At 34.0% G+C, this 23,756-nt stretch overlaps 2 protein-coding genes across 2 annotated transcripts; both read right to left on the bottom strand.

Annotated features, from left to right (window-relative positions):
* Positions 1–5,400: 5,400 nt before the first annotated feature.
* LOC111369767 lies at positions 5,401–20,434 on the bottom strand. The gene is made up of 18 exons (XM_022991402.1): positions 20,166–20,434; positions 19,961–20,057; positions 19,804–19,857; positions 19,588–19,640; positions 19,267–19,300; positions 18,646–18,718; positions 18,026–18,117; positions 16,881–16,955; positions 15,763–15,854; positions 15,091–15,220; positions 14,795–14,884; positions 14,581–14,646; positions 13,821–13,912; positions 13,053–13,118; positions 12,881–12,947; positions 7,339–7,427; positions 6,477–6,606; positions 5,401–5,698 (listed from the first exon to the last, which is right to left on the bottom strand). Exons 1-18 carry the CDS (start codon positions 20,225–20,227, stop codon positions 5,654–5,656), a joined length of 1,407 nt encoding a protein of 468 aa, XP_022847170.1. The 5' UTR covers positions 20,228–20,434; the 3' UTR covers positions 5,401–5,653.
* Positions 20,387–23,018, bottom strand: LOC111369110. The gene is made up of 8 exons (XM_022990593.1): positions 22,748–23,018; positions 22,543–22,639; positions 22,386–22,439; positions 22,170–22,222; positions 21,849–21,882; positions 21,228–21,300; positions 20,608–20,699; positions 20,387–20,458 (listed from the first exon to the last, which is right to left on the bottom strand). The coding sequence occupies exons 1-8, from the start codon at positions 22,807–22,809 to the stop codon at positions 20,387–20,389; spliced, it is 537 nt and encodes a 178-aa protein (XP_022846361.1). The 5' UTR covers positions 22,810–23,018.
* Positions 23,019–23,756: the final 738 nt, after the last annotated feature.

The raw sequence follows: 23,756 nt of genomic DNA, 5'->3' as shown, positions 1-23,756 counted from the left end.
TGTTGGGTCTAGGTAGTGGCAAGTTCGTCGGAACCGTCGGGAGCCATTTTTTTGTTGGCAATAGATTAAAGTTTTAGGTTATATTGCTGGTATTCAACTTATTTTCAAGCATTTTGTTGTGGCTTACTTGGTCACAACTTGAATGTATATAGTGTAGGTCCTGGGTTCGAATTTTTTTACCAACAAACTTATTGTATAATAATATTTAAATTTTGCCATTTTTGCCAAAATTCAGTAAGGTGGGGGACCAAATAAGATTCGAATTTGTGACTTCTTGTTAGAGGTATTATAAACTTGACCGCTAGGGCATCAACCGAATATTGACAATAAGTTTGGCAAAATAATATTTGTTAGGTTTTATCTATTGTAATACGAGTACAATTGTAAAGATTCAAACTTGTGCTCTTCTTTTATACAAAACTTGACAACAATGTCATTTGATGAGTCCGTTTATTCTTATAACATAATTACATATGTTCAATTTGAACAAAATAATTGTTAATATTTAAACTCTAGGCCTTATTTGATTCCTGTTTTTTTCAAATATATTTTTTATCTCTTATTTTCAATTACATATTCTTCAATAAAATAATATTATACTCAGATTCAAATTTTTTTTAATTTTTAGCAACATTCTCCATCAAATCACTATTACAAAATGCTTCTTTTTTCCTTTTTCTTTTTTTTTTTCAAAAAATGGGTATTAAACGAACTCTTAATATTTTATTACGGTCGATGGTAGACAGTCAACGGCCATCCGTGCTGACTCAAACTTCTAGATTTGCCCTTAGTTTCACTTACAAAATACACGAAAATTTTAGGTCCGGTCCGGTTCGGTTCTTGTTAGAACCAAATTTAATTGGACCGTGCCCAGACGGATTACTAATCTTGGTTTTCGATTGCCGTTTTGAGCTTAAATGAATTAATTTGCTTTAGTTTAATGAACTTTGATATTATATTAAGATTAGATGTCTAATCTTAAAATATCAATCTTAATAAAATGAATTGTACAAACTTATATTTTGATGATTGATTTCATTTCTAACCAATGTGAAATTTCTCTCTTAATAGTGTCTTAATTTATCGACCCGTGGGACCGTTTGAAGAGAAAAATGGATTTTCAAGCACGTTCATAGTTCCTTTCTGTGTTGTGCATTCACGGGCAGCTCTAGACTTTTAGTACTAATCGTTGACAATTAGAAATAATTATGACATTAATTATAGAATTAGTTATGTAATATTGACTAGAATTAAGTCAATACGAGAAACGCAAAAGGAGTTTCGGTGGAACATAAAGTCAAATGACATTAGGTAGGCCTCCGATGTGCGGACCAAATGATGATCAGAGTACTATTTCAATGCCTCTTTTACCTTACGAATTGGTAACTAAAAATTACTAAGAAGGCGAAATTTCTCCGAATATGTTGTTGAATTTATTCGAGACATGAGAAAACTCAATTTGAAAGAATATGATTACCTAATAGAGTTAGGCATAATTACGAATGATATAAATGCTATCGTTACCTTCATGGTTAATGAAAGTCATTGATGGATACACGAGTTATTAGTGGTTAACAACTGCATTATTGATCACTAAAAAATGGCGTGAAAAATTTAGATCAATATAAGATAAATTTAGCAGAGTAATTATTGAAATATTATATATAAAAGAAAAAAGTAATTCTTGGTGGAGATGACTTGGATGATACAAAGAGTGGATTGAGTTGACCTTAGTAGGGAACCATTACCCCCATTTATAGGCCTTTAATCAAAAGTTTGCCATCATTCGTCACATCAAGCTACAATGCCGACATCAATATGTGTGTCACCGTCTTGACTGAAGAGTTTTGATTGACTATTCAATTCGACAGCTCATGTCATCATTTTATAGATTTTTGAAATAAGTTAAAATTGAGGTGGAAAGGATGGAGAAGACGTAATCTGTGATCTTGAGATGAGTTAAAACTAAGTTGGAAAAGCTAAAGAACAATCCTTTGGCTATGTTCTAAACAAACGAGACCGAGAGAGGTCGTCATGGTGAAGAGAAAAGGGGTGGGAAGAGAAGGCAAAAGGGCTAGAGGCTGAGTTGGAGGCTAAGGTCTAGGGAGAGGCCAACCTTAAAGAAGAGCTCGGGGCCACCAAGATTTGGGGAGAAAAGGCCAAAGAACGAGTTGAGACGATGAAAAAGAAAGCCTTAGAGGAGAAGGTGAGGACTCATGAGGCAGTGGCTCGAGCTACTAAGGCGCTCAATACCTTGGCCGAAGATCCCCATTTGGTAAGCACCAAAAAAATGAGGCCAGAGTTTGACACACGACTCCTCCATGCTGCACTAGTAGATTAGAAGGCCATTTTGGTTGAGATGACTGGTGAAGGAACTTCTCAAGCTCCTCAAACCGCCCATGTACAATTCGTAGTACCATACGTCCGTTTTGGGAGAGCCTGAGTCTATCTCCTAAGCATATCTCACCTCTAATGAAATTGTATTTTCACGTTTCTTTTTTTTTTTTTTTTTTTTTTTTTTTTTTGCAGTATGTATAGTAGACCTGATTATAGGTTCTATTGACCTTTGCTCTACTTCCACTTTGATGTAGTTAACATTTTTAATAAAATGTTATAATGGATTGATGATGAGAATGCTAAGGATGTGCCAACCTAATCGGAACCTCATGTGCACCTTCTGATTATTATCTCCAACAATCTTACGTAACCAAATTAAAAAAAAAAAAAAAAAAAAAAAAAAAAAAAGATATATAAAAAATAAAAAAAAAAAAAAAAAAAAAAAAAAAAAAAAAGATACCTTATGGCCAATATCCTCAGCCATTTGAATTTGGTAATCACCCTAGGGAGCCCGCCAACATTTAGAAGTAACTGCATTTGCTTATCCTTTGCAAAAGCATCATTGAATAAAAGCAATTAATAGAACAAAAGGAGAGTGCAATTTCAAAAGCAGGAATTTCTATCAAAATAGGCACACCAACTTGAAAAGGACTACTTTTTCATTCTATGCACTATTCCCATTTACAATCAGTTTGGTCCCATTTTGATGTAAGGGTTATGTAATTATTTTGTCCAAAATAATATATATCAAGGAGTTAAAATTTCAAGTATTGGGAGAAATTTCCCATGTTATTCCCTTTAGTTGCGGTGATGGACCCTCGATTTAATCTATGAGGCACTAAAGATTTTATACTTGGAATTTCAGATAAATTAAATTTTTAAAACTCAATTACATACGCTAGGAATTTATATAATCTGTAAATGTGAAAAACCATCAACATTTCAATGGAAAATTCCAATAGTTTGAGAAGGAAAAATTGATAAAGAGATCCATTCAAAAGCAAATTGAACATTTGAATATGGTGGTTGAGCAGGTTTGTCTCAATCCACCGAAAGCCTACAATTGGATTTCATAATTCTATTAGGAGCTTTTTTAAAACTTTAATGGTACAATTTATGAACCATTCGTCGAATATATTTTGCTTTGTTAATTCGCTTTCTAACATTGTTATCATCGAGATTCGTAGCAAGATTTTGGATAAAAAAAATTGATGTGATGCAACTGATAGTGAAAGAAATGGAATTTATGGGCAAAACTATAGAATTTTTTTGAATGGAAACCGTCAATTTATTTGGTAAAAGGGTCCATCTGACAGGACTTGTGAAAAAACAAGATACTGTTTCTAATGTTAAGAGACTGATATCGAGCATGTTTTGACAAATTTTTGCAAGTGTTTTATTTGGTTATAAGAGTTTAAAGGAAAACGTCCCAAGGTAGCTTCCTCATGACTCGTGAAGTTTTTCCACAAGAAACAGATGAAAAACTAGAGCCCTACCAAACATGCCATTAGATCCTTAAAAATCACCCCAGGAATATTTGCTGAGTTCTTATTTATCTATATTTAGTTTTAATAAAATTACATTAAAAAAAAAATCAACGAGAGATTATAATCTATAAATCATATATGGGATGTAAAACTTAGGTTATTTAAGTTCTTATTTGTCCTCATCGGCCGTCATCAAGAAATTATGAGTAATGTTAAAAAGTCCAAATGAGGGCCTTTAGAAACCCTAAAAAGATGAGAAAGCATAAGTCATAATGGAGCCCATATATCAAAACATGTTAATTATTATCTCAAAGCTCACGGTTTCTTATTGTCTACACAAATCCCTGCATTGGTTTGTGGGGTTCGTTTTGATTCTTACTTGTTACCATGAATAGATTACCAAACTTCACTTGAGAGCATGACATTTAACCTAGTTGTATCAAAACATGTCTTACGTCCCATCGTTGAGTCGAAATTTGTGTGGTTCGATCTAATTCACATATTAATTGTTTACAGTAATGACTTGTGAGAGAATAATGACTGTAATGATTGACACAATCAGATCATAATTTCACAGAGGTCACGTCAATCTCGTAACTTGATGGATCAATCCAAATTGATACTGCTAGTCGAGCCTAACTTTTAGCGAATGAAAATGAAAAGAAAGTTAGAGGACCTAAACAATAATCCAACTTCAAAAATATATATATATAAATTATTTCCAACGTCATTTTGTCAAAAGATTTGTTGGATATGACAAGTAAAAAGTGAAAACATTGAACATATCACTACTCGACAGGTAACATCACTAAGACTAAGTGCTTGATAATTATGCTAATTATTTACACGCCAATGAGCATTAAGAAAAAAGTAAAACACAATTGCTTGTAATTTTTTTTAATGTCTAACTGTAAATGAATATGGCAACAAGAAGATTTTGAGTATATTTGTTGTCTGCTAACCTCAATTATCTAATATGATTGAAGAAAATACACACTGGAGACTAATCAATCAACTCATTAAACCTTATCCTTTTCAACTGATAATAAATTTCAATGTCTTCTCGCCTCTTCATATGTTTTGTGGAATAAAGACAATTGGAAATGTGTAACTGAAAAAATGTCTGTAGACAGAAAAGGACAGGAAAGAATGCTGTTTCCTTTCTCGGACGTGAACGAGTTTATATGTTTGTCTGTCTACTCCAAATAAAGGTTGGTTGTCTCGACGTAAATGGCCCTTACAACAATCAATGGAGGGTGGTAAGGATTGAGAGCGACCTCCCTTCCCTTCCCCCTCTTTCAAGATCCGAAATAGAGACTAATAATTGATTTCTCCGTGAGATTGGACTCTCATATAGACCGATGATCATTTAGACTTTGAAAAGAATTCATACTTCAATGAATGGGCGAATTCGTAAAATTTTTCACTCCAATGAAGAGCTTTGTTGAAAACTTCATACTGCTGATAATTGAAGCAAATAATGCATGACGCGTTTGATCCCAACGCAGCCATGCCGACAGATTTATAAAGCTCCAAACAATGAAAAAAAGGAGGTAAAGTTGAAGAGAACCAAGGGAGTACACGAAAGTGTAATTTATATTAAAACGTCGTCTTCCAACATTCGTATGCACTCAATTGGACAAGCTAGAAGTATGTTACCTGACTTTACAAATTACAAGAGCTGAAAGCATTAAATACCGTGTTGCGTACTCAAATATCTCTCTCCACACTATGCAATGTCCATTATAGTTCTTGAATTTGAGATGTTTCAGTACACACTCACTTAACAATATCTCCAGGTATGGCGTTGTCTCATAGTAATCAGATGCTCAGCATGGCTTTGTATTCTGGGAAATCACCAGCAGTGATGATAGCTGAAAGTAATGGCTTGTTCAATAAGGTGCATTGTACAGCAATGTACAGTATTAAGAAGAAAAAAATAAACTAAAATCTTATGTATTGTATTGCCGAGTCTTATCTAATGCACAGAACAAGCATTCACCAAATGTATTAAGAGTTATCAACCATCTTTAAGATATAGCAAGAAGAAATTTCACATAAGGTAATCTTCTTTCAAGTCCGAAATGTCTACAGGACACCTAATTTGATGAACTCTACTAATGACATGAATATTTGAAAATAGAGATCCTTTCATTAGATAAGGGCATATGGTATATGTAATCATTGATAAATGAAAGAACTTCTCTTTGCCACCACTCGGCATGGCAAAGGTCTGGCATGGACGGATTTCTTAAATGTGGTATTCCAGAGTAAATTTGTAAGTCGTATATTTGGTTTCAGATTATTATTATACTAATAAACATGACGTAAGCACTATCCTAGTAATCTTCATTCCTTTTTTTTCTTTCGTATTTATCCAAAACTAAATGAAGCATATCAAAGTTCTAAATTAGATTCGTCATCCAAAAGTCATGAGCATTTGAAGTGCTTGCCATACTCTGAAAGTTAAACAGTGCTAATCTACCACACACAAGCCATGGTTCGAGCTTGGAAGCAGTCAAATATGATTAGCGAAGAGTTATGCTTCTGAAGTGAGGTTTATCAGTCGGGTGATGAGCATTTCAAGTTAAATGCAGGACATACAGAGATATAATAAGCAAAAGCAGTTGAGTTATATGGGGACGCAGATACCTCGGTTCCGGCCACAATAGTGCCATTTAGGGGATGAGCTGCACATGCAGTAACACCTTCAGACAATGACAAAAATCTGTTTTGTTTACGCTGGCAGGCTGATTCTTCAGTGCTCATTAAATTCTCTCCACTGGCAATAAAATTTGCATTAGCAGCAACATTAAGTCAACATATAGTCTATTATTTGTCCCTTGCCCTTCCTGCTTGCTAATCAAAATCAAAAGGGCAGGGGAAATTACACTCTTCAGACAGACAAAGGGCAGATAGACCTTGCACTATACACACAGGTGCACCCCCACCCTCCCCCAACACACAGACACGTATGAACATAAACAATCAGCACAAATGTTACTGAATGGACAATGAAACACATCAGATAGTTTGATTACAAAGGCTAAGTTAGTCTACCACATACAACAAAACACAAATTTAGATTAGCCAAATTGCAGCACATATCAAGTAGACATAAAACCAAACCATTTAGGCTTTGTTTCATTCCCATTTTTTCCCAAAATACATTTTTCTCTCTCTTCTTTTTAACCATACATTCTTCATTAAAATAATATTACACGTAAATCAAAAAAAAAATCTTAATTTTCAACCAAATATTTTTCATCAATCTACTATTCTAAAATTCATTTTTCCATAAAAATGGGGCTCAAACGCTCTCTTACTCTGCTCAACTAATAACATATAAAGACACCCCTAAAAAGAGATGAATTGAATTTAGTGGTACGTTTGATGCATTGAATTGAACAAGACAGGAAAAGACAATTGACATTTTCATTCACACGCCCCTTTTTCTTACTCCTTTTCAATCGGTCCGATCTAATATACCAGACGTGCCTTAGAAGTTTCTTACTTGTAGTCCACATGACAGGGGGAGCTACGGTCAGGATAGAAATCCAAAAGATGAAGGCCAATACTAGATGAAGACCCAACAACGTAGATCTGCATAAACAATCAAAAGTAAAGGTATGCCGTGAAAACATTGATCTAAAATAAGAAATAAATAGATAATGGGTAAAGTAACCTCCTTGAATAGATAAAAAATTTAGAAAGCTAAAAAGGACTAAATGCAAGCCCCTTAAAACCCAATTTAGATACTAATTATATGAAAACAAAACATGGTCTGCTCTTTCTTGCACCTTATATTGGTCCTGAGCTTAATGTATTAGTGAAGTATTATAACTCATGTATTTATTGATCAAAGAATCTAAGTCATAGTGAGGCTATTGGTGTCGGCGAGGGCTTTAAGCTGGTCAAGGTTACTGTGGTTAAAGTTAATGAAAATTAGTCACATAAACACTTTCAATACTTTACTCGACATCCTCATTTTACTCTGGTATTGATTACGTTTGTTTTGATATAGCCATTCTTAAATAACCATAAAATTTTAGTGCATGAAAATTCTGATCATGAGTTGCAATGTCAGGGATCCTTTGTATTATATAGATGAGTATGTCTATATATTGCATACGTACATGATAATGATACAATTAATGGTAACCTAAAATCACCTCCTAATATACAGTATATACATATACATAAATATGGTAATATGGTAGTAAGCGTAATTTGTGTGATCTCAATCTCATTGACATTCCCCGTCAAATTGATGCTGGACGATTAAAAAGCATCAATTTGCTGACAAAAAATTGATGTTGCTGTCTCGTCATCGCCTTAGTAAGCACGTCAACAATCTGAATTTCAATGGTGATATGTGGAAGAGTAATAACGCCATCATATAGAATGACAATCCACTTTGATGTGTTTAGTGTGCTCATGAAACACAAGATTAGCCAGCAATTTGAATGGCACTAGTGTTGTTAACTTGAAATGAGTAGGTTCAAGCAAAGAAGCTCCGCTAGGAAACCTCTAGCCAAACAATCTCAGAACAGGCAAAAGACATTGCACAATAGTCAGATTTAATGGAAGATTTAGAGACATGAACCTACTTCTTACTTCATCTAGGAATAAGTGCACCCCCAGGAAACATACACTATGTAATCAAGCAACGAGTATCTGCACAACCAGCCAAATCTGCATCACTGTAACCTATCAACTCAAGAGAAGAATTGAAAGGAAAGAAAAGACCCCGAACAGATGTACTGCCAAGCAATGATGTCGTGGAACATGCATAAACTGACGGACTTGTTGTACAGCAAAAGAAATATTGGGTCGAGTAATAGTGCGATAATTCAAACTACCCACTAGCTGACGATATAGAAAAGGATCATGAAGAAGATCACCATCATCCTTGCGATATTTGATATTCACCTCTAACGACATGTCAACAGATTGGCCATCCTGAAGTCCAGCCAAAAAGGCCTAAGAATACTACAAGGGATCCAGATCCTTCGTATGGACAGAATCATTCAATTGATTTTGAAGGTGAGATATTAATATGGAGTCAATCTTGGTAATAGCAATATCATCCACATAGACCAAAAGAAGCATAATGCCAACCTTAATGTCAGAGATAAAGAGAGATGAATCATATTTACTCTGAGTAAATGAGAAACCTAAGAAAGTAGAGCGAAACTTATCAAACCAAACACGAAGAGTTAGCTTCAACCCATAAAGCAAGTCCCTTAGCTTACATACATCGAAAGACGGTAACGAATAGAGGCCCACAGGGCGTGTCGTATAAATTTCTTCCTTCAGATCGCCACGTAAGAATGCATCTTTCACATCCATTTGTTGCAAAGACTATCCTTTGGAGGTAGTTACAGCCAGAACAGTCCGTACTGTTGTCATTTTGGCAACCAAAGCAAAAGTCTCCCCATAATCCACGCCATATTCTTGATGATTTTCAAAAGCTAACAACCGAGCTTTATAGCACTCTAGCAATCCATCAGAGCGGAACTTAATTGAGTAAACCCATTTACACCAAATAGGTTTAATGTCGGAGGGCAAGAAACAATATCCCATGTGTGATTCTCTTGAAGAGCTCGAAATTCCTCTTGTATAGCTTTCTCCTAATAGGGCTTGGTAATAGCCTGAGAATAAAAGGTAGGAACCGTTAAAGAATATAAGGTTGCAGAGAAACCATACCAATTAGGAGGATGAGTAATGCAAGTGGATCGCCAAAGAGAAACAAAATCTGCGATGGGATCGGGATCGAGATCGAGAATGGGAAAGGGCAGAAGCTGGAGGCCGTCGTCTCTGGTATATCACACATGGTTTAAAACGTTCGACACGACGAAGGCAATCCTCAAAGTCAATGAGCGGAGTCAAATCAAAAGATGACACGTGTTTGAAGTAATATTGATTATCAAAGAAAACTATATTGCGAGAGATGCGAATGCGATTAGCAACATCATTATAACAAACAAAACCCTTCTGAGCAATGTTGTAACCCACAAAAGCACATTGTACTGATCGAGCCGCAAGCTTATGTCGTTCATGAGGAGGTAAATGGATGAAGCAAACACAACCAAATTATTCAAATGCTGAACACGAAGTCGATTAATCAAATGTACAGTGGTGGAGAATGTTTCAACCCAAAATTTGGCAGAAATGAAGATTTCAAGAGCAAAACCTCGACAACATCCAACAAGTGACGATTTTTTCTTTTAAATACTCTATTCTGTTGAGGAGTGTATGGGCAAGAACGTTAGGAAAGAATAACCTTTTGTTGTAAGGTCTTGCACTGATGAGACATATTCACTAACATTGTCGGACCTCAAAATCCGAATACAGGAAGAAATTGTGTTTCAATGTAAGCTACAAAAGTCTGAAGAATGGTACCAACCTCACTCTTAAAACGGATAAAATACATTCGAGTGTAACGACTGAAATCATCAAGAAATGTCAAAAAATACATGTAATGGTCATGTGAAGTGACAGGTGTCACAACCCAAACATCACTATGAATAATCTCAAACATTTTTTAGCATGGCTCCCATGAGCTAAAAATGGAAGAATCTTACTTTTCCCAAGTTTATAAGCATCACAATTGAAAGATAAATTAGAAATCAAGTCTTATCTTTATTACCTAAAAATCACATTTCAACAAATGAGATAAAACTAAAGCATTGGGATGACCCAACCTTTATGCCAAAGTTCATGTTTAAATCCAACATTAATACAAGCTAACAACATAGTAATAGGTATGGTAAACTGTAACAGGAACAATCTTTCGACTTTAGGCTCCTTCGCGATCACCTTCCATGTCACTGATTATGAGCAAGACAACTAGCACAAGAAAAACACAGATCAAAGTTATTATCAATTGATTGACCGACTGAATTCAAGTTAGTAAATAAGCCCGAAGAGACAAACTTTATCAAAAGAAGACCCAATATCACCAACAGCAGTAATTGGAATGGTACTCCCATTAGCAATCTGAATATATTGTGTGCTAATATAGTGTTTAATGTTATCCAAAATGTCAGAACTGTCAGTCATATGATTTGATGCCCTTGAATCAACAAACCAATGAGAAGAAACAACCTGAACCTTACCTTGGAAGCCCAATGTAGAGAAGGTGGAGATAATCATTTGCTAGACCATCTCTAGGATAATAACATTTTGATTGGTGCTAGTTTGTGAAATTGTTGTAGTACCTTAAACATCAGCGTGAAATGCATTAGCTGTCCATCTTAGAGGTCGAGTGGGACAATCCTTAATGAAATATACTGATTGCTCACAGTAATTACAAACTTTCTGAGGACAGTTACGAGCAATATGATCATATCCTTTGTAGTAGAAACATTGAAGTTTACCCTTTCCCCGTCCTTGGACAGCATATACAGTGTCGACCACATTAAATGAGGAAAATTCCGCCCTAATATGAGCTTGGGTAGCCAGTTGTTGCTTCTCACACAAAAGTTCACCCAGACACGTCCTATCCAGGGTAAGACCATCGTAGGGACCTTAGCATAAACTATGCTAGAGTATTCACCCCATAAGTTCAGAAAACCAAAATAGTCTTGCTCAATGTTAAGATTTCGCTTAATGTAGTTGGCAATTTCTAATTCCAACTGAAATCTCCATGCATTATGTTCTTGATAATAAATGCGCTTTAAGTACTCTTAAATCTCCTTAGCAGTAATGAAGGCACGTAATTTATTCACCATGTGTGCCACCATAAACCCCAAGATCCAAGAGATAAAACGAGCACCCTTCATTTCCCATGCACTAAGATCTTTCACATATTCAGGCGCTTTAGAGATCCCATCAATATGACCCCAAAGTTCCTTCCTCCTTCAAAACCATCCTAAATTGAAATTCCCATATTGGATAATTTTTCCCCGTAAATTTAACGCAAAATGCTTTGACTGAAATGATGTTGTGTTGCAAAGAAGTCAACCAAATGAACCAAAAAAATAAAAATAGCCCACACCGAATACCAACCTACAAGTTGGCAAACCTAAAAATAACCAAAGCCCATACAATTATTGGCCCAATTTATATAACTCAAGAATCCAGACTTCAAACAAATGAGCAGCCCACAATCCAACAAGTCCACCAAAAATCAGCCTTTGTAAAGGATACCTATAGAGATGTGATCCCACCGTGATGCTGGAATCGTCGAGTACACAGTAATACTGGAATCAAGTCGATTACAAGCAGAGGAGCGCCAAAAAATCGCGTCTATTAGTCAAGAGACAGAAAATCGCGTCAAACACCCACAGGACTCCGAAAATTGGATCAAACACTGATACCGAAAATTCTGATATAGAATTCCAACCACCGAGATAGAGTTGCGGGAATGACGCGCAAATGACGGTGACATCGACTAGAGACTGATTGACCTCAAAACTTTGCAAGAAAACCACTGGAACAAAATTGTCGACACCAAGAATCGAAGATTCGACAATTGCTTCTATAAGTATAGCTCTTATACCATGTGAAAGTTTTGGCTGAATACTCCTCCGGTTATGGATCTTCGTATTATATAGATGAATATCGCATATGTACATGGTAATGATACAATTATGGTAACCTAAAATCACCTCCTAAAATACAATATTAACATACACATAAATATGGTACTATGGCAATAAGCGTAATATGTGTAATCTCAATCTCATTGACAACTGGATGGTCTTTTGGGCACTCATTAGATCGAGAACCTCAAGTAATTATTAAAATTAATCCAAGGACAATCATAAATCAAGTTCGCCATATGTACATGTTCGCCAACATTTTAAGACGAATGGGGGCAACTACAAAGTAGAAACATCAAAAAGTACTTTCAACAGCACTATATTTTCCTTTGTGAGCATGGCAACAATGAAAATGGAAAAGATAAAGCTAAAATTGAAACCAAGTGCATTTTACTCATTCTTTTCTAGTCTAGCAAGAATAAGCAGTTCCACAATATAAAATAGCACAGTAAAGGGTACGAATGCAGCAAAATAGATTAGAATATATTATAAAATATGACAACTCACAGAGTACATCGGAAGCCAGCATGGTTTTCTCAAGTATGAGACATTTCCCAAATCATTGAACTCCTCCCTGGTTCCTCAAATCAACATGCAAATTATATGGTGCAAGAACAAAAGTAGTATTGATGATTTTTGAAGGGAAGTGTCAAGATTCAGGGCATTCAGATATACTTACAACCAAGGTGGGGGAGGACAATGGATATGTGTCACCTGCATCTTGTGAATATCTAAAACTCCTGACCTAGAGAAAAATAACAATAGTAGCATGTAAAACTGAAAAGTTTAATTTGCAAAACATAGTAAGCAGCACTGAAGATCCCGAAAACTAAAATCTGTAATGTATATGCCAAAAGATGTTTCATTTAGTAGTGAAAACTTGTAGCATACTGCTCCTTGTTTGGTCAGTGGAATGTTTGGTATTCGGTAACAAAACATGTTGCTAATTTTACACATCATCAACCATAGAACCAATATAAAGTTTTGACTATATTTATTCACAGAACAAACGTGTAACAAGATTCTCAGGAATTTTCGCACTTTTTAACTCCGTGCATGCTCATTTACTTGACTGATATGGATATCTTTTTCTTTTCTTATTCTACTTTCATTACCATACCTAATTTACACAATTTAACTGAAAATTCTGGGACTACTTTGAGTCAGACTCAGATATTGTATTATTTTATTGATAGAATCTTAGAAATGTTGGATGATCTTTAGAAAGCAATCTTTGCATTCAAAAATAATTTATCTGTATGACAATTACATGGTACAAATATCCTGTTTCCTACTTGTAAATCAGTTATGTGTGGGACATAGCTAGGTATGCAAATCCCCACAAACCTCAGCAAAGTGATGTGTGATCGTAATAGGATTTGCTAGTGCCTTTCCAAAAAAAAAAAAAAAAAAAAATCCGTAAGTAAGAAATTGTTTCTGGACCTACCAGCCATCATCAAGATGAAATGCCAATTGATGAGGGCAAGATGGATCAATGTCAATGGAGTGTATTTCCTTTGAAACAATATTTGATTGAGCCTGCAGAAAAATGAGTAAGGTCAAGTTTGTCCACCGATATCCAGAAGAAGCACCTCTCGCAAATGAGTACTAACGCAGCAAAAAACTCATTGATAACGTCAACATCAACAACAAACAAAGCCTTATTCCACAAAAAAAAAAAAAAAAAAAAAAAAAAAAAAAAAAAACCTTCCTACAAGCAAAATTTAAAAAATTAGTATGCAAGCCTTATTGCACAGTGTTACAGCACATGAAAAGTAAGCACCTTCAAGTGTCGAACACGTTATACTTTTCTGAAACAAACATCTGGTGTCCAAGTATCCATAGGCAATAAGTTGTAGGGGGTACAGTGGACTTTCCAAACTAAAAAAAAAGGGTAACAATGTTTTACTTCAGTAAAATAGTAGAAGATTTGAATTAGTTTCAACAACCTAAGCATCAAACAAACATTCATCCACGTTTGGGGCCCAGTTGATCCCCAAGATCTCAAAAAATTGAGAGCTTCTCATCTGTTTTACAGACAGTCACCTTCCAGACATGAATCACTTATGCTTCCAGATATGAAAAGCAATCAGAATAGCCAAAACTAGTCCAAATATTTCAGCAAATTGGGAAGTGAGAATATTAAACTTCTACATAATGAAACTAATCATGGAAACAGAAAACTAACTAAATACGATTTTGCATACCTTCAAAGACCATATTTTCTCCAGCTCGTGTGCTAATTTTACTGATGATAGAGGAGAATAATATCCCTGAACGACAAAAAATTATGGTATAAGTATTGCTTATTACAGGGAAAATATATATATTGTTCATCTAACTTCAGTGAGCACCAACTTAAATTTGAACATGTTGTGAGCCAAATGATTTGGGGAAAAGTTAGAAACAGAGTATATATACCTCTCTATGATTTTGGAAAGCATTAGACGATCTTCCACCCCGTAGATCCCACATATATACCTTTCCCTGCTTGCTAGCTCCAAAAATAATCTATTTGTTCAAACAAATACAGAGCAAGAACAAAATCCAATCAATATTTTACATGGAACTGTGCAAGTACTATTTGTTATTGTGGGAATACAACTATGCAAATCTTAGGTTTCAATCTGCAGAATCGCATCTATTTTCTTTTCTGGGGGAATTTTACAATTCTTGTTTGATATTCTATGGTATCAAAAAATTTAATTACAACTAACCTCATTATCCTCACTTAATTTGATGCTGTTAAGTGTGCTGTTGGAATCAGAAGACAGCTCTAAACAGGGAAGATTGCTAGCTCTTCTGTCCCACACATTTATTACACCATTCATATCTGAAGCAAGTAACCTATTGCAGCATATCATCAAGAAAGTAAAAAAGGGATGAAAAACTCAATAAATGATAAAGGTTCTCAAACGAATATAGAGCAATAAGAAAGTAGATATTATAATTAACAGCTTTGAAGCATCCAGTGATCTGTAAGTTATCCTTTCCTCCAGAATTTGTTATGTTTTTTACAATTTTCATATAACAAATTCCAAGACCTAATCTTCAGATCATTAGCTAATATTCTCTCAAACATTATCTCTTACTATTTATGCATTAGGTAGTAGATACATCAAAATCCAAAAGGTTTCGCAACATCTTTTGTCTAGTGTGTTGATGTTCTCATTCCAATTGAAATTTGGCATGGCGTAATATAAACTGGTATTGGAATTTCTCCACATTTTTTTGGATTGCCTATTAACTTTCTCAAAATCTAAAGTTTATAGTATAATACGTGTTGCAATTAATTCTAGAAGAAAAGATTTGCAGAAAATAGTGCCACTCCCCTTGTATGGAAAATAGGAAATAAAAAATGTTCAGAAAGGCAGCCCGTTGCTTCAGACCTTGAATTGTCATCAGAAGAAAATGCTATGTCAGATAAACCTTTGTGAACAGAATAACCATGAACACTGAGAGTAGGTCTCTTTCTCAGCACCTGTATGAAAAATTGCAAGAAATACATTATAAAGCAATTACAAAATTTTACGGCTTACTAATAGCAGATTTTATAATGGATAAAAAGAACAGATGTCAAATATGTCAATAGAGTTTAGTGATACTGTTGTTGAATAAAAATCACGTGTTCCGTGTCTCATGAGATATAAGAGCCTTACATCTTTTGGAGTTCTTATCCATGTTCTTATCTTTCAGACTAATAAGCAAACCATTCAACCAATCTATAAATTGATGCTACTAAGAGTTCTAATAAAGATTTCTGATAACAGGGATAATCCCAAAGTAATTCTCACTTCTCTTGTCCCTCACATGGGAAGAGGCGAAGAAGAGCTCTAGCTCTCACTTGAAGTAATTACACAAGGCATTTCACACTCGTTTTTTGGGGGAACACACCAACTTCTATACAGAGAAGATCTTTAACAAATTAACCTTTATCAGCCATATTAATGCCAATATACATTCATGATAAGTATGTCCTCTGATTATGTCTGACTGGCATTCCCTATGAAGTTGTTCGCATGCTGTATACCCTTCAGCAACTAAATACAGATGTGAAATCTGAATAAAAGTTACTAGTGTAGTTCTAACTAACACATGAGCTACATAGTGGGTTAGCATGTCAAGGGAGATTTATCTTGTACTACATTATCAAGTAAAGAAGGTGCAACAATAGGAAAAAAAACTACTGTGCTCTTCTCCACAACAATGTTTGTACAATTATGCCTAGGCCCTTTCATGTGAAAAAAAATGTCTGCTTTAGGTCATGAATTCATTTTGCTTTGAAATAGAGAGGCAACAATCCTTCTTAATCTTTTCCACAACAAAGCACATTGTTTGGATGTTAAAGAAATGCAGAGTGAAAGAGACACTAAAAAGGAATTCAGTTTGTGCTTTTTCTTAGAAGCGGAAAGTACTAATTTGACTCCCAAGAGCAAAATGCCTGCAGGATCTTCATCTGATGAAAATTAGGTTAGTTTCAATGATGACAAATAGAAAAGATACTTACTTCAACTGGTTCGAGAGATGTATATCCAATGTCAAAAATATAAACTTCGCTACTTTTTGTTGACGTGCAGGCAACCTGCAAGGTAACACAAAACTCAAATTAAATGCAGAATACAAGGAATCATAATGGTGCAATGAATGATCACAAGGACATTCAATGAAGGTATAGTTTTTCAATACGAACAGTACAAATATTCTTATCCCTGCTTCATATAGTGTACCTCACTACAGCCATGTCCACAAAGAGACCTTCGTACTTATGACTAATATGACAGTTAAAAGTTGAAATCAACTTGTGCTTAAGCAACTAAAGGAAAAGTAAAAAGTTTAGATACTTGTGTTAAGGAACTGTTGAATTAATTGATATAAAAGATTAAGCTTCACAATATTTAATTTTTTTCCTATTAGAGTCTGACACGTGAACTAATTCATTTAATTGGGCAGCATCGAGACTTTAACCTAGGACATCTAACATCATGTTGAACCACTCAGTTTAAAAGCTCAAGTGGTTAGAGAGAACCACATGGATCATTGAACTAGTGTTTGCAACACAAATAAATACATACTGCAGGATTCAATTTTTCGGATTAAAGCCTTGCACAATTTCATTTAAATGGGTAGTGATGAGACTTGAACCTAGGACCTAATACCATGTCAAACTACTTGATCTAAAAGCTTAAACTGTTACATAGAACCACATGTATATTATTTAGATATTGTCTTCAACACGAACATATACAAATGTTCATTGCCACGTTCTACTTCATCAAAAGAAATACTTTAGCCCTTTGATTTGAAATTAATGTCTGGTTCAAAGGTTAGCAAACAGCTAAGATTATTTTGTTCTTAAATAGTTCTATAAGGAGAATTTGGGAGAAAATGTCACACTTTCTTGCTAGGGACACCTTTTTAGATGACTATCAGACAGTTCCATACCAAGAACTTACATGTACTAAGATGTAATATCATTCCAACATGTTAAGTACGAAAAACCAATTTATATTTCAGGGACTCTAACAATAATTCGTGTTAGAGATAGATTTAGCAAATGAAATAAGTTGTGGCATTTAAAAAATTCAATCATAAGTGGTAGAAAGTGTTTTAACTTGTAGATTAGACATCATTATGAGCAGAATGAAAGTTGACCTCATCTTGGTTAGCACGGTTCCACCGGATGACGTCAAGCTGCTGACGTGTAGGAATGTGCAACAATTGCTTTACTTCATCTTCTTCCAAATCTAATGATATTGAACCCATCAAAAGATTTATTAGATAAAGGACATTTAGAAATTCTTCACTATCACAAAAGAGAGATAAATGAGAATAAAAGAACAGCAAACCCATTTATCTTCCTAAATACAAAATATATTTCGTTATAGGAAAAAAAATTGAATTAGCTAAAAGGAGATTCGTCTTAATTCAAAAGACATCATGATAGAATAGTAGAATAATATGACAGATCCATATGACTAGATGAAGTAACAAAATAAAATAAAATAAAATGTGGTATATTTATCAAAAGACTTAACCTCAGGATGAGCATTTGCATAGGAAAATCATCCCTGGAGGCTGAATGTCATATACATATAATATGATATGGTGATAGGTTTTTTTTTATTTATTTTTAAACAAAGTACAGAAATATATCAGCAAGAGAGAACAACTCATTAGAAGTCCCAATATAACACAGCCTGCATAATAAGTTACTTGAAGATCAGGAAAAAGACAAAAAAAGAAGAAAACCTCAGATTGGTATAACTCATTACCTGGGTGATAAAGATAATCAAAGTCATGCACAGTTAAGCAACCTGATTTTGTTACCGATGCCAGGTATACTCCCTATCAAAACAAGGTAATCATTCATAGTCCCAACTATTTATCTGAGAACGGTTACTGGATACTATAAGCCTTATATCCTGATAGCAGAGAAACTTGAGACCTATCTTTGCGAAAATATATACATCAATAAATTTGTAACAAAAATCCATCTATTATGAGGCAATCGTTTTTGTAGTTAAAAAGTTCACTGTACCAAGGGAAACCCAAAACATACAATATGAACATTATGAGATAATCATGGAGTGAATTTTTTACTTAAGCTTGCCTTGAATCATGACTTCAGGATTTCTATAAATGTTTGGTGTAAATTCTAAGTCATCACTTCGTCGTCAAGCCAAGCTTTTCCTACATTCGAGTGACTTACCAAAAATCTCCTTTTGAGCAGTATAATTATTCTTAATCCTAACAAATAAAATAGCAACGAAATTATTTTTTTCTTCTGAATATAATAGGATTATAATTGAATTGTCATGCAAGAAAACTGAAGCAGAGAAGAAACTAATCTACACTTCAAACACTAGCAACTCAACAAGAATCACGGCAATCACCTTGGAGTCAAATTCAAGTGATGTAACACCCAGCCTGAGAAAAATGAAAATTATAATTGGTCAAACAAAAATTATGAGCAGCAAGATAAGTAACGTAACATTAAAGGAAGCAGGACGTTTTTTAAATCAAAACAGGTAAAATAAATCCGTGCAAGTACTATTCATTCAATTAGTCAAAAGGCTATATGTATAGTATACATGGAGATGTTTCTGCACTAGATTAATAACATGCACAGTAGCACCCCGGCATAAATATATCAGTTTTAACTAATGATCAATTTAAAAATCATAATTTGTAAATAAATAGATAGAAAAATTAACCTGCTGTTTACACTTGGGTTATTATTCAATCCAGCATTTGAAAACCAATCAACCTGTGTAACAGCTCTATTAGCACACACTACTTCAAATTCATGATTTGAAAAAAATAATTAAAAAAAAAACAGTTCTTCATTAAATTCTTCTAATTTTGTTACTTAAAAATAAACATCATAACAAATAAGAACAAAAATAAATAGAGGACATAAAATTTGATACATGGGTGCGGCATGGTTCCCCGTCAATGTGATACGTATGAGGATAGATTCCAATCTTTCGACATTTCCCGGGAAAATTCAAAAAATAAAATTAGTTTAAGCAAATTCAATATATAATTAACTGAAAAAATTTACACAAAAATGTAATGAATACCTACCTCAGAATAGGACTGCGTTAAAAGACAAGTAATGTCATGACGATAATCTGGTTCAAATTTTCCGGTAATTTCAATTAGACTTCTCTTCCAACGACGCCTGAGATTACATGTTTTTTTCTTTTTTAATATTGTTTATCTAAAAATTTAGTGAATATGAAACCGTGAGTAAAGCTAATTTAGGGCTCGTGGAGAAAAAAAATATTACCTGCTTATGGATTTTGGATTTTGCGCAGATGGGTTTTTTACAGTGACTAAGTACTTTTCCATGGGATGAAATTTAACAGAGTTTTCTTCCTCGGATTCTTCTCCTCCTCTCAGAGCAAAACAAACACTGAGTAACTGTGAATTTTCCCGCCTTCTTCATCATTTTGTGGATTAGGTTGAAGGTATGGATTTGAAACCCCCGCCAAAAGGTACAAAAAGCATTTAGATGGAGCTTTTGTTTCGTGTGTTCATTCCTACCAATTTAGCCCAGTTTGATGGCCATTCATTAACGGCCTGTTTTGACACCCATTATTATTCTATTAAAAAAAGAAAGAAAAGAGCTTTGAATAGTAATTTTTTGAAAAATGTGTGGTTAAATATATGGAAAAAATTTTGGTATATATGTAAAATATTTTGTTGCGTGAACGTGATGTCAAGTTGACCTCATCTTGGTTAGCACGGTTCCACCGGATGACGTCAAGCTGCTGACGTGTAGGAATGTGCAACAATTGCTTTACTTCATCTTCTTCCAAATCTAATGATATTGAACCCATCAAAAGATTTATTAGATAAAGGACATTTAGAAATTCTTCACTATCACAAAAGAGAGATAAATGAGAATAAAAGAACAGCAAACCCATTTATCTTCCTAAATACAAAATATATTTCGTTATAGGAAAAAAAATTGAATTAGCTAAAAGGAGATTCGTCTAATTTCAAAAGACATCATGATAGAATAGTAGAATAATATGACAGATCCATATGACTAGATGAAGTAACAAAATAAAATAAAATAAAATGTGGTATATTTATCAAAAGACTTAACCTCAGGATGAGCATTTGCATAGGAAAATCATCCCTGGAGGCTGAATGTCATATACATATAATATGATATGGTGATAGGTTTTTTTTTATTTATTTTTAAACAAAGTACAGAAATATATCAGCAAGAGAGAACAACTCATTAGAAGTCCCAATATAACACAGCCTGCATAATAAGTTACTTGAAGATCAGGAAAAAGACAAAAAAAGAAGAAAACCTCAGATTGGTATAACTCATTACCTGGGTGATAAAGATAATCAAAGTCATGCACAGTTAAGCAACCTGATTTTGTTACCGATGCCAGGTATACTCCCTATCAAAACAAGGTAATCATTCATAGTCCCAACTATTTATCTGAGAACGGTTACTGGATACTATAAGCCTTATATCCTGATAGCAGAGAAACTTGAGACCTATCTTTGCGAAAATATATACATCAATAAATTTGTAACAAAAATCCATCTATTATGAGGCAATCGTTTTTGTAGTTAAAAAGTTCACTGTACCAAGGGAAACCCAAAACATACAATATGAACATTATGAGATAATCATGGAGTGAATTTTTTACTTAAGCTTGCCTTGAATCATGACTTCAGGATTTCTATAAATGTTTGGTGTAAATTCTAAGTCATCACTTCGTCGTCAAGCCAAGCTTTTCCTACATTCGAGTGACTTACCAAAAATCTCCTTTTGAGCAGTATAATTATTCTTAATCCTAACAAATAAAATAGCAACGAAATTATTTTTTTCTTCTGAATATAATAGGATTATAATTGAATTGTCATGCAAGAAAACTGAAGCAGAGAAGAAACTAATCTACACTTCAAACACTAGCAACTCAACAAGAATCACGGCAATCACCTTGGAGTCAAATTCAAGTGATGTAACACCCAGCCTGAGAAAAATGAAAATTATAATTGGTCAAACAAAAATTATGAGCAGCAAGATAAGTAACGTAACATTAAAGGAAGCAGGACGTTTTTTAAATCAAAACAGGTAAAATAAATCCGTGCAAGTACTATTCATTCAATTAGTCAAAAGGCTATATGTATAGTATACATGGAGATGTTTCTGCACTAGATTAATAACATGCACAGTAGCACCCCGGCATAAATATATCAGTTTTAACTAATGATCAATTTAAAAATCATAATTTGTAAATAAATAGATAGAAAAATTAACCTGCTGTTTACACTTGGGTTATTATTCAATCCAGCATTTGAAAACCAATCAACCTGTGTAACAGCTCTATTAGCACACACTACTTCAAATTCATGATTTGAAAAAAATAATTAAAAAAAAAACAGTTCTTCATTAAATTCTTCTAATTTTGTTACTTAAAAATAAACATCATAACAAATAAGAACAAAAATAAATAGAGGACATAAAATTTGATACATGGGTGCGGCATGGTTCCCCGTCAATGTGATACGTATGAGGATAGATTCCAATCTTTCGACATTTCCCGGGAAAATTCAAAAAATAAAATTAGTTTAAGCAAATTCAATATATAATTAACTGAAAAAATTTACACAAAAATGTAATGAATACCTACCTCAGAATAGGACTGCGTTAAAAGACAAGTAATGTCATGACGATAATCTGGTTCAAATTTTCCGGTAATTTCAATTAGACTTCTCTTCCAACGACGCCTGAGATTACATGTTTTTTTCTTTTTTAATATTGTTTATCTAAAAATTTAGTGAATATGAAACCGTGAGTAAAGCTAATTTAGGGCTCGTGGAGAAAAAAAATATTACCTGCTTATGGATTTTGGATTTTGCGCAGATGGGTTTTTTACAGTGACTAAGTACTTTTCCATGGGATGAAATTTAACAGAGTTTTCTTCCTCGGATTCTTCTCCTCCTCTCAGAGCAAAACAAACACTGAGTAACTGTGAATTTTCCCGCCTTCTTCATCATTTTGTGGATTAGGTTGAAGGTATGGATTTGAAACCCCCGCCAAAAGGTACAAAAAGCATTTAGATGGAGCTTTTGTTTCGTGTGTTCATTCCTACCAATTTAGCCCAGTTTGATGGCCATTCGTTAACGGCCTGTTTTGACACCCATTATTATTCTATTAAAAAAAGAAAGAAAAGAGTTTTGAATAGTAATTTTTTGGAAAACGTGTGGTTAAATATATGGAAAAATTTTTGGTATATATGTAAAATATTTTGTTGCGTGAACGTGATGTTGAAAATGATTTTGTAACAAACCATAAAATAAATTAATTGTTGTCAAATAGGCTCTTAAAAAAGAGCTTTGAATAGTATTTTTAGCTGAATGTGTGGATAAAGAGTAAGGTAAAAATTTAACTACAGAATATTTTATTATATAAATGTATGGTAGAAAATGACCCCGTTTGATTTTGATTTTTCAAGCCAAAAAATCAATACTTTGACTGTTATCTAATATATTCAACCGATTTTTTTATTTCTTCACTCATAGATGGAATCCACTTTTCTCTCTAATAGTAAAAAAAATAAAATTATGAATCAATACCAAACAGGCCCTTAATTACTTAATATATCGATCACTTTGCACTACGGATGTCAAAAAAACCCACTCGCCCTCGTTTGCAGAGAATTGAGGTAGGGATGGGATAAATGGTCCATCCTGGACTGTGACTTTATAGCTTGTTTGGTATAACTATTAATCCAATTAAAATTAATTTTTTGATCCTTATTTCACTATTTCAACCGTCATTTTTGAATTCTTCTCTCACGTGTAGGACCGACTTTATTTTTAATGGTCAAAAAATTAATTATCA

Source organism: Olea europaea, chromosome 20 (genome assembly GCF_002742605.1).
Source record: "Olea europaea var. sylvestris chromosome 20, O_europaea_v1, whole genome shotgun sequence".
In the NCBI taxonomy this organism is placed as follows: Eukaryota; Viridiplantae; Streptophyta; class Magnoliopsida; order Lamiales; family Oleaceae; genus Olea; species Olea europaea.
Note: the sequence above shows the minus strand (reverse complement) of the source record. Positions and strands in the feature narration are given on the sequence as shown.